Source organism: Mesocricetus auratus, unplaced genomic scaffold (genome assembly GCF_017639785.1).
Source record: "Mesocricetus auratus isolate SY011 unplaced genomic scaffold, BCM_Maur_2.0 Super-Scaffold_100029, whole genome shotgun sequence".
NCBI lineage: Eukaryota > Metazoa > Chordata > Mammalia > Rodentia > Cricetidae > Mesocricetus > Mesocricetus auratus.
This window is the reverse complement of record NW_024429210.1, coordinates 19,117,173-19,132,139: the sequence shown is the minus strand read 5'-3', so window position 1 is coordinate 19,132,139 and position 14,967 is coordinate 19,117,173. Positions and strand designations below refer to the sequence as shown.

The 14,967-nt window shown below is 36.4% G+C and overlaps 1 protein-coding gene across 8 annotated transcripts in view; it reads right to left on the bottom strand.

Moving 5' to 3' along the window:
* The window catches only part of Ccdc88a (coiled-coil domain containing 88A), a 147,337-nt gene that overhangs the window by 47,575 nt on the left and 84,795 nt on the right, over positions 1-14,967 (bottom strand). For all 8 annotated transcript variants that reach the window (XR_002382770.2, XM_040733247.1, XM_040733248.1 and 5 more), the window contains 4 exons: positions 11,857-12,041; positions 5,540-5,677; positions 2,909-3,979; positions 1,793-1,920 (listed from right to left, as the gene is read on the bottom strand). Coding sequence is in view for 7 of the 8 variants with exons in the window: in XM_040733247.1 (XP_040589181.1) it covers positions 1,793-1,920; positions 2,909-3,979; positions 5,540-5,677; positions 11,857-12,041 (1,522 nt within the window). In the remaining variant the exon portion in view is untranslated. The remainder of the gene's footprint in view (positions 1-1,792; positions 1,921-2,908; positions 3,980-5,539; positions 5,678-11,856; positions 12,042-14,967) is intronic.

Sequence of the window (14,967 nt, the reverse complement as noted above, 5' to 3'; positions counted from 1 at the left end):
ATCACCAGAAACTGATAGGCATAAATTCCAAGATGGAATAGATGAAAGACTAAAAGTATTTGTACCCGGGAGTGTCTATTTTATTTGTAACATAAAAGCTTACTTACTAGCTAAGAGAAAGAAGCTGATTTAGTGGCTTAAAGACATGACACTCCTTTCTGTTTTTCCCAAATTTAGTTATTTAATACTTTCAATCACATTTCCTGAAAGTTTTAGTTGACCATATCCTTTTTTTTTTTGTTTTTTTGTTTTTTTTGTTTTTCAAGACAGGGTTTGTCTGTGTAGCTTTGGAGGTTGTCCTGGAACTCCCTCTGTAGACCAGGCTGGCCTTGAACTCACACAGATCCACCTGCCTCTGCCTCCCAAGTGCTGGGATTAAAAGTGTGCGCCACCAATGCTCAGCTTCAATATACCATTTTTAATCTCCAAAACTTTCATTATACAAATATGTGGTGCACACCTTTAATCCCAGCACTCGGGAGGCAAAGGCAGGTGAGTTCCAAGACAGCCAGGGCTACATAGAGAAAAGCTGTCTTGAAAAGCCAATAGTAATAACAATAATAATAAACAAATGTAGGATAATGAATGTTATCACATTTTGTTTGCAGGTTTTAAATTGCTCTAAGAATCAATACTGGCCCCCTGTATGAATTAAGCCTTCAGAAGAGGTGACAAGCTCTAAGAAGAGCCCATCTAAATTTGGCTCAATATTTTTTGTTTTGTGTGTATGTATGTGTGCACACAGGTGTGAACATGTGTAGGAGCATGTGTGCCATGGCATGTGCATGGAGGCCAAAAGAAAACTTGCAAGAGTTGGTTTTCTCCTTCTACCATGTGAATCCTGAGAATTAAGCTTACAGGCTACAGGCTTGGCCTCAGGAGCCTCTACCTACTGAGCATTCTTATTCTTAAGAGTAGGCATCTAGTCTAGCTGAAACATATGGCCCTCTGTATACTAAATAAAAGACTACTTGGTGGATTTCTGTACCTTGAGGCTAGCCTGGGTCTACAGAACAAGTTCCAGGACAGCCAGGGCTGTACAGAGAAATCTTGTCTCGAAAAACAAAACAAAATCAGATTAATCCTAACTAAAAAACTATGATTAACATGGAAAAACAGAAATTTTATACGAAATCTGTATCAACCATTTTAAAAGTTCAAGAGTACTTTTTATACTATTTGTACACATCATTTTCAGACATTAGCTGTGTCTCAATATATATTTTCTTTTGTTTCATATTTTCCCCCTTCCAGGCCATGTTTGGCAACAAAATAAAAAATAAAAAAAATAAGAAAAACCAAAACTGAGGCACAGCCGGGTGTTGGTGGCACACTCCTCTAATCCCAGCACTCGGGAGGCAAGGGCAGGAGGATCTCTGTGAGTTCGAGGCCTGCCTGGTCTACAGAGCGAGTTCCAGGACAGCCTCCAAAACAATACAAAGAAACTCTGTCTCGAAAAAAAAAAATAAACAAAAACACCTAAAAAACTGAGGCACTTAAACAAATGAAAACCAAAATGCTTAGCTAACTGCTTATTTCCCGGAAGGAAGATTTTGTTTGTGGTTCTTTACTCTACTCTCAAAGGCAGTTTCTAATCTTCTGCCAGTTTTGGCATGTTGCTTTCATATAAATTGTTTTCTTATAGTTATTGGGTTGTATTTATTCAACTCTTTCTGTTCTTACAGAACTTTCTCTAAAAGAAGGAAGGAACCAGAAACAAAAAGACATTATTGTGGGGAAAGTTTCCCCAGATAAAAACTCCAGCTATTTGCTAAAGTTACACAGTACTCACCTGTCATCACTACTTTGTTCATCACGTAAGAGCCGCTCTTTATTTAAACCTATCTTCTCAAGCTCATGCGTTAATTTTTCGAGGTCATTGTTCATTTGTTGTGTCTTCAATTTTTCACTCACTAAGTCCTTATTTAAAAAAAATAATGTACATCTCACTCAAATGTCAAGAAAACAAAATCAGTCAAGACTCTAATCACTATAATAGAAGACATAATTTCAACCAGATTAGAAACGTCACTGACACTCTTATTACCAAGAAGTAGCTAAGCAATATACTACACTCAGGTTGACAACATTTCTTAATGCCTTCTTGTTCACAATATCATTTGGAAATACATTGTTTCCTGTGCTGCTACTCCTTTATAATGCTGTTTTATAAAATGATAAGAAACACTTTCCTGGTAAACAACACAAGATGGGTTTGCAAACTGTAAAGAACCTCCAACATACTCAAGGACTTTAAAGAAGCACAGAAACACCTTTCCACTAGAGTTCTTCTTAAGACTCGCAGTAGAAATTCAGACACAGAACTGTAAGGTAACCAACCCTGTCCTCATGCTAGCATCAGCCCCATACTTGAAACTGAGCAGACTCCATTCTCTGATATATTTCTGATGTAGCAAGTATTACAGGAGATGTCACCAATCAAAATTTAGAAATGTCAGAATTCTCAATAGTTCTGTGTTGTAGTTTGACTTGAACCTAATTTCCATGCTCAGGCTTCTAAAAAAATATCACAGGGCTTTGGAGTTTGAAAGATCTTAGATTGAGTGCAGAAATTCAATTCTTTTATTAACTCTGTGGTTCTGAGGAAGTTAATATTTCTGAACTTGTTTGTTAATATGAAAGATAAAGATAGTATTTAAATGACTGGTTGTGAAAATAGTATCAATTCATTTGAGTATAACCTACATGGGACTCCTTGGCCAAGTCCCTGGTAAAAACACTCACTCTAATTAATTTTTAAATGTAATTTAAACCTTTCCTCTAAATAGGAAAGTTAGAAATTGTTTCTAGTTCTAATTCCAAGATTCTAGTGAAGTATAGAAAATATGATACAAGTTAAAAGTGGGTTCAATAGAAAATGTTTGCTTAAGTTTAGGTGAATATTTACCTCACGTAACGTAACCAGAGTTTTAATATCAATAGTTGCTCTTTTTACAAGCTCCTTATTTTCCTTTTCTAATTCTTTCAGACGAACACAGGATTCTTTATATACACTAATTTCTTTAAATAAAGTTTTGTTTTCTTTTTCCAAATTTCCAATTTTTACATTATTCTCTTCTAATGTGGTGTCTTTTATTTCTGCTTGTTGCCGGAGTCTCTTATTTTCCTTCTCCAATTGTTTCTTATCCTTTTCGAGTTGAGATGTCTCTTGCTCTAATGATTTATTTTCTTTTTCTAGTTGTTCAAGTCTTTTGCTAGATATTTTCAGTTCTTCTAGGTTTTTTTGTAATGTTTGATTTTCCATTTCTAAGTCTTGTAGCTCACTCTCTAATTGTTGGATTTTTTTATTGCTATTTTCTAGAGCTTTCTGTAACCTTTGATTTTCTGTATCTAGCCCCTGGTAGCTAACTTCCAAGCGTTCTGTCTTCTTGAAAGAGGCTTTCATGAGCTCCAGGCCCTTTTTGAGCTGCTCCTTCTCGATCTCTAGTTCTTTGTTCTCCAGCTGGAGCTGGGCCATTTTCACGCTTGCGCACTTCAGAGACTCTACGCTCCTTCGCAGTTCCAAGTTTTCCTCATCAAGTTGGGAATTCTCTTTTTCTAGAGATTCTAACTGAAAAGTAAGGTTTTTAAAGCTATCCAAAGTTTTTTTAAATTTTCTATTTTCTCTTTCTAGTTCCGAATTTTCTTGTTCTAATGCTTCAATTTTTTCACAAGTAATCTTTAAATTAGTTATTTTCTTCTGTAATAATTCATTTTCTTTTCCAAGGTGATGCAACTCATTTTCAAGTTCTTCTGCTCGCTCTCCCTTTTCTTTATAATGCTCCAATTCTTTTTTCATTTGTCTTTTTTCAAATTCCATCTTGCTTAATTTTCCACTTGTTTCTTTGATAGATTCATGGAGAATCTTATTTTCTTTTTCAATGTCCTTCACCCTTGCCTCAGCACTAATCTGGGAACGCTGTCGTAGGGAAGACACTGTTTGGTTCAGATGTTCATTTTCCTGCTCTAATATTTTAATCTAATTGGAAAAAAGAAGAAAATATAAAATTACAATGTATAAACATAGTCTTAAACTATCAAAAATTAACAAGGAAAGAACATGGGTACTAGAGTATATAGGTTACTATTTTAATACCACAATATTTTCTGAAAGACCACTTTGTATATGTACTTTCAGACTACTAGTAAAGTTCATGTTTCTAGGGATTTTACAATCTAAAGGAATATCTAAGAGAAAAGTATTTACAATAAAATGATGTTCAGATTATTTAAGAGTTAATTTACTTCAAATATCCTTAAAGACTCAAGGTTTTAATTGTCATTAAATAATCTTTATCTTGCCTACATAAGGTGGGCCCTCAGTAAATATATGTATCTTAACCGTTTTTTTGTGTGTGTGTGTGAAATAATTTCCAAAAGGAAATTTTAATTAACATATAAATAACAAAATGACCTAGTCCATATAAAAACAAATTCATCCAGTTTGTAGCATAACCTTTCTGAGTTTCAAGATGTTTGCTGCCATCTCACTCCTTCCTTGTTACTGGGGAGGGAGTACTGTGCATTCTCCAACTTGTCTTTAAAGTCTGCAGGGCTATTCTACAGATATGTGAAAAGCACAGGAACTGAAGAACATTTATAATCAATTATTATTAAGTCAACTGACAATTTAAAAATTTCTAAGCTTCTCTTCCAGTTTTCTAAAATTATGGTATAGGTAATGTACGATGGTGTATAGCAGTTCCTCTCTAACTGGACAGAATATATCTCAAGATCCCCTACGAACACCTGAAAATGCAAAGAGTTCTAAGTCTGTATGTACTGTTTTATTTCTACACACTGTGCTGATGATAATTTATTAAGAACAGTAAGAGAATAACAATAATTTTATCATAGGTCTTTATGTATTCTTCCTTTCCTTACTATGTGGAAAACTTTAAACTTCTCTTTTTTTTTTTGGTTTTTCGAGACAGGGTTTCTCTGCGGCTTTGGAGACTGTCCTGGAACTAGCTCTTGTAGACCAGGCTGGTCTCGAACTCGCAGAAATCCTCCTGCCTCTGCCTCCCGAGTGCTGGGATTAAAGGCGTGCGCTACCAACGCCCGGCCTAAACTTCTTATTTTAAGGAAGCACTTTCCAGCTTTTTTGACACATACAAATTGCTACTATTACTACTTTGGCAACTTAGGGCCATTACCAAGTGAAGTAAGTGTGACCTGAATGAAAACACTGTGACAGAAGGGCAATAGCAGTAATGGGCAGGCAGTGGACATACAAGGAGAAACTTGTGTGGGCAAAATAACCATTCATGTGTGTGGCCTGGAATGGGACAAGATTTCATGACACTCCTCAGAACTACAGACAACTGGGAATTTACAGATTGCTAACTTTTGGAAATGACTGGATACATTGGATGGACTTGAAAATTTGAACTGTAATAGACTGCAGGTTACAGTGAAATGGCAGAATCCAAACTATACATAAACGGGAGCCATTGCAGTTAGTCTGAACCCTAAAAAGTTCCTTGCAGTGTATAGACATTTACTTTAACACAACTGTTTAAGTGAGAAATACACGAACCTGCCTCTCTGAATTTTCTCTGAGTGTCTCAATTGTTTTTTCAAGCTGAGCTTTTTCTTTCATTAGATCCTTGCTTAAATTTTGACAATTCTGAAGACTTTGCTTTTCTTGAATAATTTCATTTTCAAGAATTTCAACCTAGAGAAAATTGAATCACAAAACCAACATATTAAATATTTAACAGACAAAACATTTTTAAATCAAAAGACAACTATTAAGGTTAAAATCATTTTAATATTCAAATGGTAAAAGTTAAGAATCTCATACAGAATTTCAAGTAGCATTTAATATTAAATTTATTAGCTACATAAAATTTGCATACATAACTCTTATCCTCTCTCTTTGTTAAGACAAATTTGTATTTTGAAATACAATGGCAGACCTAGCAAAAGTGATTATGATGTACTAATGAGGACTGCAGAGATCTCACTGAGAAACTCTTGGCTACAGTGGATTTGTAGTATACAATTTTTATTAGTCTAGTAATTTTACTAAGAAAGGAAGAAACTGCAGCAAAAGCTTACATTTTGCCGGGTGGTGGTGGCGCATGCCTTTAATCCCAGCACTCGGGAGGCAGAGGCAGGCAGATCTCTGTGAGTTCGAGGCTGGGCTGGACTGACAGCCTCCAAAACAATACAGAGAAACCCTGTCTCGTAAAAACAAAAAAACAAACAAACAAAAAAAAAAAAAACCAAAAACTTACATGTTTAGTCAGGCATGGCAACATATGAATAGTGAAACCTTGAACCTTGCCTCTCACCTCCAGACAAAACTTTATACGTTTAGTTATTTATTGGGGATTAAACCCATCATGTTATAGTACTGAACACACTAGGCAAGTATTTCAATCACGGAGCTATATTCCTGCCGGTCTTTAGAGTTGCAAGAAAGGGGCTAACGGAAGTAGTCACAAACTAGATCACTGCCCTAGAGGAGAAGCTAGTGTCTGTGAAGGTGAGAGCTCTGCTCCCCAGCAGACTCCTGACCACAGTTTTGCTTCATCACTTGCCAAGAAGCCCTGGAGGAGCCAGAGGTGCTCAATGATTAAGAACACCTTGCTTCAGTTCCCAGCACCCACGTAGAGACTCACCACCCATGGTAACTCCAGTTTCAGGGGATCTGATGCCCTCTTCTGGTCTCCTTGAGTACCAGACATACATGGAGGAAAAATACTCATATACATCCAAAATAAAAACTATTTAAAAAAGCAAGGGAGCAAGCTCACTATAGACTGAAACCTCTGAAACTGTGAGCAAAATAAGTTTTTCCTACTCATAACTTTTTTGTATCAGGTATTTTGTCACTGTGACAGAAAGCTAGTACCAAAGATTATAAAATATAATACTTCAGTTTTAAATGTTAAGATTTTAAATTAATAGTGAAGAACTCAAAGCAAGTTGGAATTTTCTATTTTAGTAGAAGATACTCATAGGAAACAATCTAATAAAATCACAAATATTTCATATCTAGTAATTAAGTTAATGCTAACTTATATGTTCAGGAAGGATTTTTTCTAACCTATTAACTAAATAACTTGTTCTTACCTATTACAGATGGAAATACACATATTTTAGTGTTGCCTAACAATTTGATGGGCTCAAGAATCTGTTAAGTGACAGGCTTCTGAGCTTACTTGTGAAGTATTATCTAGATTAAAGTTAGCCTCTAAGGCTGTATACATGCATACACAATCATGTATAAACACCACACAAAACATCTTGTAAGAAAATTAGAGTCTATTTGGAAAATCTAAGACACTGTTTGTCAAAGCAAGTCTCTAAGGCAGAAAGATAAGTATTACACAGAAACAGATTTAAAAAGAAGTGGTAAAAATGTATACACATATACATCTTTAAAATTTTAATTTTGTGTGTATGATGTATATTTGTGTATAGGCACACCCATGCTACAATATACACATGGAGCTTAGAGGACTTTTGGGAATCAATTTTTTTTCTTTCCAACTTGTGTTATGAGCTGTCAGGCTTTTGTGCAAAGTGGTTTTATTCACTGAGCAATCTCATTGTCTCCTTGCATCTGTTGTTATTGATTTTGAGACTTAGTTTCCTGATGAGTCCAGTTGCACCCAAGTTTGTGATATAGTATCACTTACATAGAATTCTGTCATGTAAGTCACAAAAATACAAAACAAAAACAAAAAACTTGATTATTATTCAACTGAATATTTCTATTCAATGAAGACCTAATTAAAATTAAGGGGATGGAGAGATGACTCAGCAGTTAAAGGTGCTCACTGGTTTTCCAAAGGCCTGAATTGGACATGCAGCACTCCTATCAAGCAGCTCACCAACACCTGTAACTCAACTTTAGAGGATCCCTGCTGTCCTCTTCTGGCATTTCCAGTCACCAGCACCTACATAGCACATACTCCCAGAGAAACAATGGATATGACACCACATCCACTTTGTGCATTGTGCACAATATAAACACAAATAAATCATAAAAACTCAGTTTCCATAATGTTAATTTGTGGTTTCTCATCATTTTATCCCACCAATGTGATAGCAAATGGCTATAACCCAAGCATCCAGGAAGCAGTGGTAGGATGATCACTGTGAGTTCAAGGACAACCTGGGCTACATTACATAGTGACTTCCCAGTCAGTTTAGGTAACAGTGTGAGATACTGTTTCAAAAAACTGAATAAAACAGCGAGTCCCATTTCCCATTAAAAGGAATAGTAACTTTTCCCAAAGCACGGCTGTTTCCAAAAGGTCTTGGGAAATGTTTAAAGAATAAGCTTCAATGCTGGGTGTGCGGGCATATGCCTGCAATCCCAGTACTGGTGAGGCAGAGATAGTAAACCTCTGTGAGTTCAAGGCTAGTCTGGTCTACAGAGTGGGTTACAAGCCTGTCAGAGCTGCATATGAAGACCTTACCTCAAAACAAAAACAACGGGGGTGGGGGATTATGACATGGATGGACGTGGTCATTAGCACTAAGTATGAAATCTGAAAACAGTTTTAAAGTCTTTCATAAACCAGCATAATACCTAGTTATATTCTAAATACCTGTCCCTCATACCCACAGGTAAGTGTAGCCCTTAGACCTTATTGTGAAAACTTCTCTTTGCAACATAACAGTGATCATTACAGAAAACCACAGCCAATCAAATTGTGGAGGCCAGTCCCAAGTGATCCATCTACAACACAACTCTGCACCTAAGGCTCATTCGGGAGTTTGTTTTCAGACTGTGTCCAAGAAATAAATGTCAGAAACCACACCCTTGAAATCTCACCAACATAGCTACACAAACATTAGCTAAACAAGGATGATAAAAGTCATGCTAACACAGAAGGGGTAAAGCTCACAAGGCCTCAACTCCTGGAAAAACAACTACAGGAATACTGACAGTGGAGAAAGACTCTTCCCCAGACCAAATGATGGGCTCTACAAACATAAACATACAGTTAACATTATATAGACTGAGAAGGTTATATTTATGAGACACAAACACACACACACACACACTTAAAAGAAAAAAGGCCATGAATTTGAAAGCAGATAAGGGGAAGTAAGGTAGCTGGGAGGGTCTGGAGAAATAGGAGGGAAAATGATATCATTATATTATGATCTCAAAATATATTTTTTAAATGCTCTCACCAGGCCGGGCGTTGGTGGCGCACGCCTTTAATCCCAGCACTCGGGAGGCAGAGGCAGGCGGATCTCTGTGAGTTCGAGACCAGCCTGGACTACCAAGCGAGTTCCAGGACAGCCTCCAAAGCCACAGAGAAACCCTGTCTCGAAAAACCAAAAAAAAAAAAAAAAAAAAAAAAAAAAAGCTCTCACCAGCTCACACTTGGATAGTTAGTGAAATAAATGTGGTAGGCTGAAATGCCTGAAATATTTTAAGACCCATGAGCTCAAACAAACACTTTAGCAAGCAACAGATTCGGTCATCTCAAGAGGATATAGGTAAGCAGTTCAGTCTGGAGTAAGGGAGAAAGGATAAAATGATACTTGTGCTTTCCCATCAGCTGTTCATTTGAGTAAATAATACTTCAATAAAAAACAACATCTTTCAAAAGGAAGTTTTCTTTGTAATAAATCCAATAAGCAAATGATGAATTAATAATATAATTAGGATATCAGGATTAAACCTCTAATTAATCACAGAATTAGTTTTCAAAAAACCCCCAAAAAGCAGACGAGAATACATGCCTCATAAATGATACATACGTATTCTTAGTTAAACAAAAAAATCTTTTTTTTTTCTGTTTTTCAAGACAGGGTTTCTCTGTATTGTTTTGGAGGCTGTCGGTCCAGCCCGGCCTCGAACTCACAGAGATCCGCCTGCCTCTGCCTCCCGAGTGCTGGGATTAAAGGCATGCGCCACCAACGCCCGGCAAAAAATCATTTTAATGCATATTTAGTCTGTAGATAAAAGAAGAAATGCAGAAGACAAAAAAAACTTGCTAAGTGACAGAACAAAGGAATCGAGCAACACAATCAAGATTATGGACAAATATTACATAATATAATTCTGTCAACAGAAAACGTTCTAGGAAAAAAAGAGTGGTGTGGACAGAAGTTTCTCCTAGAGAGGGGACTTACATACTACATTAGAAGAGAGAGTAGGTCATGGGGGAACAGGAAGTTGAGTGGGTGGGGTTAGAATAGGGGGAAGAGGGAATCATAGGTTAGAAGACAGATCAGGCACCAGAGTGACCTCTAATGATCTAAAGGGATAACACCAATTGGCAAGCTAAGCAATAGTGAAGAGACCACCTCGAATGTCTATTCCTGATAATGAACTTGATGTCTGTAACCATCCGGCAGCCTTCATCCAGTGATTAATGGAAGCAGAGGCAAACACACAATTAAGCACTGAACTGAACCCAAGGAACCCAGTGACAGAGAGAGAGGAGTGATGAGAAAATTGGGAAAGAATGGGCTGGCAAAACCAGCAGACAGCTGATCTGAACAGGGGAGAGCTCTTGGACCCCAGACTGACAGCGGGGAGGCCAGCATGGGACTGATCTGGACCCCCCAAATGTGTCAGCGAGAAGGCCTGGGCAACCTATGGGGCCCTGAGCAGTGGATCAGTGTCTATCCCTGGAATACAAACAGTCATCGTGTGCCCATAGCACAAAGAGGGATGCTCTCTCAGCCTGGACTCTTAGGGGGAGTGCCTGGACCCTACCCTGAGTGAAATGACAGACTCTAGATATCCCTTATGTGGAAGGAATTGGCAATAGGGTGGGAGGCTGGGGGGGAAGGGGAGTGCGGGAGGAGGGGAGGGAGAGGGAACTGGGATTGACATGTAAAACAAGCTATTTAAAATTAAAATAAAAAATAATAAAAGAAAAAAAGAAGACTTTGGAAATGCAGCAACTGATTATAGCTCCTAGCTGGATTCAGCTTAGTTCACATAGAGCCAACCATGGTGGCACACACCACTTTGAGCCCCACTACTCAGTCCTTGTGAGTTTGAAACCAACTTAGTCTACATAGTAAGTTTTATGGCAGTGAGGGTTGTACAGTGAGCCCTGTCTCAAGCAAGCAAGCAAACAAACAAACGAAAAACCATGTAAAAAATAAAGACAGGAATAAATTCAGGAAAGTGGAAAAACTTGACAAAAATTTTTGATGTACTTTCCAAAGGATTGTTTTTTTTAAATAAAGCAGTGCCCTACACTCTTAACTACTTAGGAGGCTGAGGTAGGGTGGAATTCATGAGATTTGAGAGTAACCTGGGTAACAAAGATTTATTTTCAACAACAAAATGTTAATCTAGGGGAGTGAGAAGCCTAGAGACATGGTTAAGTGATTAAGAGCACTAACTACTCTTGTAGAAGACAAGAGTTGGAGTCCTAGCACACACACGAAGGCTCATGATTGTCTATAACTCCAGTTCCAGGGGGATCTCATGTACTCTTCTGGCCTCTGCACACACTGCATACATGTAGTACACAGACATGCAAGCAGGCAAAACACCCATACTCATAAAATAAAAATAAAAAAATGTAGACTTCTAAAATAAGATCAACTGCAAGTTTGGTTTCATAATTTCCTTCTTTGAAGTGCTGGGGATCGAACCAAGAAACCCTCCATATACGAGGCAATTGCTCTACCACTGAACTGTATACCAACCCCCAAATTAAGTTCACTATTATTGAATCAGAATGATAGTCAGAGGATTTGTTTCAGTCATTCCACTTAGAAGCTTAAACAATATTAAGAATACATACAAATGAAAAATAAGTATACTGACATTTGTATGCTATTAACTATATAGAATATTAACATTTCTATACTAGCATTTAACATTGCAATAAAGATTAAATTTTAATTTACCTTTTTATTCAGTCTCTGGTTTTCTTTTTCAATTTTTATGATTTTGGAAGTGCTGCCTTCTGCAGAGTCCATAGTACTCCGAAGCTCTTCTACAGTTTTTGTCAAACTTTGGTTTTCCATCTCCAACTTTAGTAATTTACTGGATGTCAACTCATTTACCTCATGGCCCAAGGATTTCTGTGGTGCTGTAATATTGAAAAATATGTCACTGGTAAAACTTTTTACTTTTTAATATTAAAAATATTGACTTCTAATGTATCTTGATACTTGATCTTTAGCTTCATAAAAAATTAAGTAAATGAAACAAGGTCTTGAGCTTCTAACACACACTATAGTTTCAGCTAAAGAAACTATAGAATTCTAATTCTATGAGAAATTACTTGGAAATAGCACAGTCAATAACTCTTGGGTTATTTTATAAATTATAGCTATTGCCCTGCAATCCTACAAGATGACCTTAATTCAAACGAAGAGATATAAGATACATCATAAAATTTTGGAGCAACTTCAAATATTAAAAGGCAGCTGAAGAAGAATCCTTATAAATGGTGTGAAGATCTTATATACTGTCAACTCAATCTGGACTAAATATTTTAACAAGAATAAGTTCATTTATCATAACAAAAACTTCCCAATGGAAGCATGCACAGTTTACTAAAATTATATATAACAATTTGATCTAGAAAATCACTAATTCCTAAAATTTTCCATTATTATCATTGAAGAATGTCAAAAATTTGAGAATTATGGAAATTACTTATTTCTTATTACTATTATTTTGTTTTTGTTTTTCAAGACAAGGTTTGTTTTAAAAAGTTGTAGCCCTCATTGTCCTGGGACTCATTCTGTAGACCAGGCTGGACTTGAATTCAAGAGATAAGCCTGCCTCTGCCTCCCAATTGATGGTATTAAAGGCATGTACACCATCACCTGGTTTATTTACATTAATCTTAAATGTACATTTTCACATAATTTATTTTGATTTTCATGTTAGTACTGATATACTTATTTTTAACTGGCAAGTAAAATTTTTATTTAGAGCATTCAACATGATGTTCTGACACATACACACACCTGTAGAATAGCTAAATGAGGTTATGAAAGATATGTTTTACTTTACATATTTCTGTGGTAAAAACATTAAATTTTATTCTATTAGCAATTCTCAATTATACAAATAAATGGCTGTTATTAACTGTAACTTCTCATGTACAACAGACCTCATGAACTTATTCCTATCTGAAATCCTGTGTCCTTTGTCCAAGAGCTCATTTATTAGCCTCCATTAACAACCAGACTCTTAAAGATTCCACAAGTAAGATCATGTAGTATTTATCTTTTCACATGGTTCATTACATATAATATAATAACCTCCAAGTTCATTCATATTCTATCAAATACAGCTTCTTTTTAATATTTGCATAATATTCTATAGTATATATATTCTGCAATAATAGCACATATCTGTGTGTATATATGTGTGTGTGTGCGAGCGCGTGTGTGTATATAGATCATACTTCCTTTATCCATTTATTGATAGACACTTAAACATTAATTCAGTATCCTGGGTAACTGTGAGTACTGTTGAAATCAACATGAAAGTGCAGATATCTTTCACAAACTTTATAAATTTTGTCTATGTATACTCTCCCAGAAGTGGGATTACTGGATCACAGTTTATTTTTGTTAGTTTTGTTTTTTGAGAAACCTGTTTTCCACAATGGCTATACCAATTTATACTGCAATAAAAAGTGTACGTTAAGTTCCTCTTCTCCACAACCTGCCAACACCAGTATGATGACCAATTTTCATTGTCAATTTGGTTATATTTGTAATCACCTAGGAGATGTAGTTCGGGGTGTGGTTAAGGGTTAGGAAGAGTTTGAGTGGTACCATCGTACTGGCTGGGGTCACCGCTTGAATGGAGCTGAGCACCAGGGTAACTTTCCCATTCCTTCCCGACTGTGTATACAATGCCACCACCTATCTCATGTATGGCACTGTGATCTTTGTCAGGATGGTTGTGTCCTTTTAGAGCAGGAGTCCAAACAACCCTTCCAGCCCTAAGCCATTTTGTCAGGTGGTCTGTCACAGCAAGAGAAAACTGACATAAGTGCTTATCTTCTGTATTTATAACAGCCAGCTTAACAAGGGAGTGTGTAATAGACTGTGAGTTTTTCATCTGCATGATGATTAATACACTCAACCCTTTCTTATGTAATGTCATGCTTTAAGAAATGTTTATTACTGATATTCCTAACCTCGTTAGTGTGTATGTGCGTGCGTGTGTGTGTGTGTGTGTGTGTGTGTGTGTGTGTGTGTGTAGTCCTGGGAATTAAACTCAGATCTTTGCGCATGCTGTGCAAGAACTGTACCACTGAACTACTTCTCCTGGCCCTTTGATAATTTTTAATCATGTTACTTTTTTTTAACTATTGAGTTTCTTACAGATCAGATGTATGTTTTGCAAATACATTATCCCATGCTATAAACTATCTTGATTGTTTCATTTGTGTTCAGAAAGTTTTTGTTTTGTTTTGTTTTTTCCAAGACAGGGTCTCTCTTTGTAGCTCTGGCCATCCTGGCACTCACTTTGTAGATCAGGCTGGCTTCAAAGTCAGAGATCTGACTGCCTCTGCCTCCTGAGTGCTGGGATTAAAGGTGTATACCACCACCACCCAGCTTGATTTCTTCTTCTAAATAGATATTATAAATGGGACTGTTTTATTGAATAATCTGTTGTTAATGTATTAAAATAGTACTTTCTAGTTTGACTTTATATTCCTCAATGTTTATCAAATTAAGGTTTTTGTTTTTAAATTTACAGTTATATGGTACATGTAAGATCATGTTACAACAACCAAAATTTAAGTCCTTTCTAATTTGAATACCACTTATTACTTTTTCTTGCCTAACTACTCTGGTAGAATTCTAATACTATGTTGAAAAGAAGTGGCAAGGGAATATAGTCTTGTCTTAGTAATGACAGAACTAAGAAAGGGTTTAATGTTTTCATTGTTGGGTATATAATGAGTTATGAATTTGTTATTCATGGTCTTCATTATGTTCAGTTGCATACACTTTACCTGAGTTCAAACCCCAGAACCATGT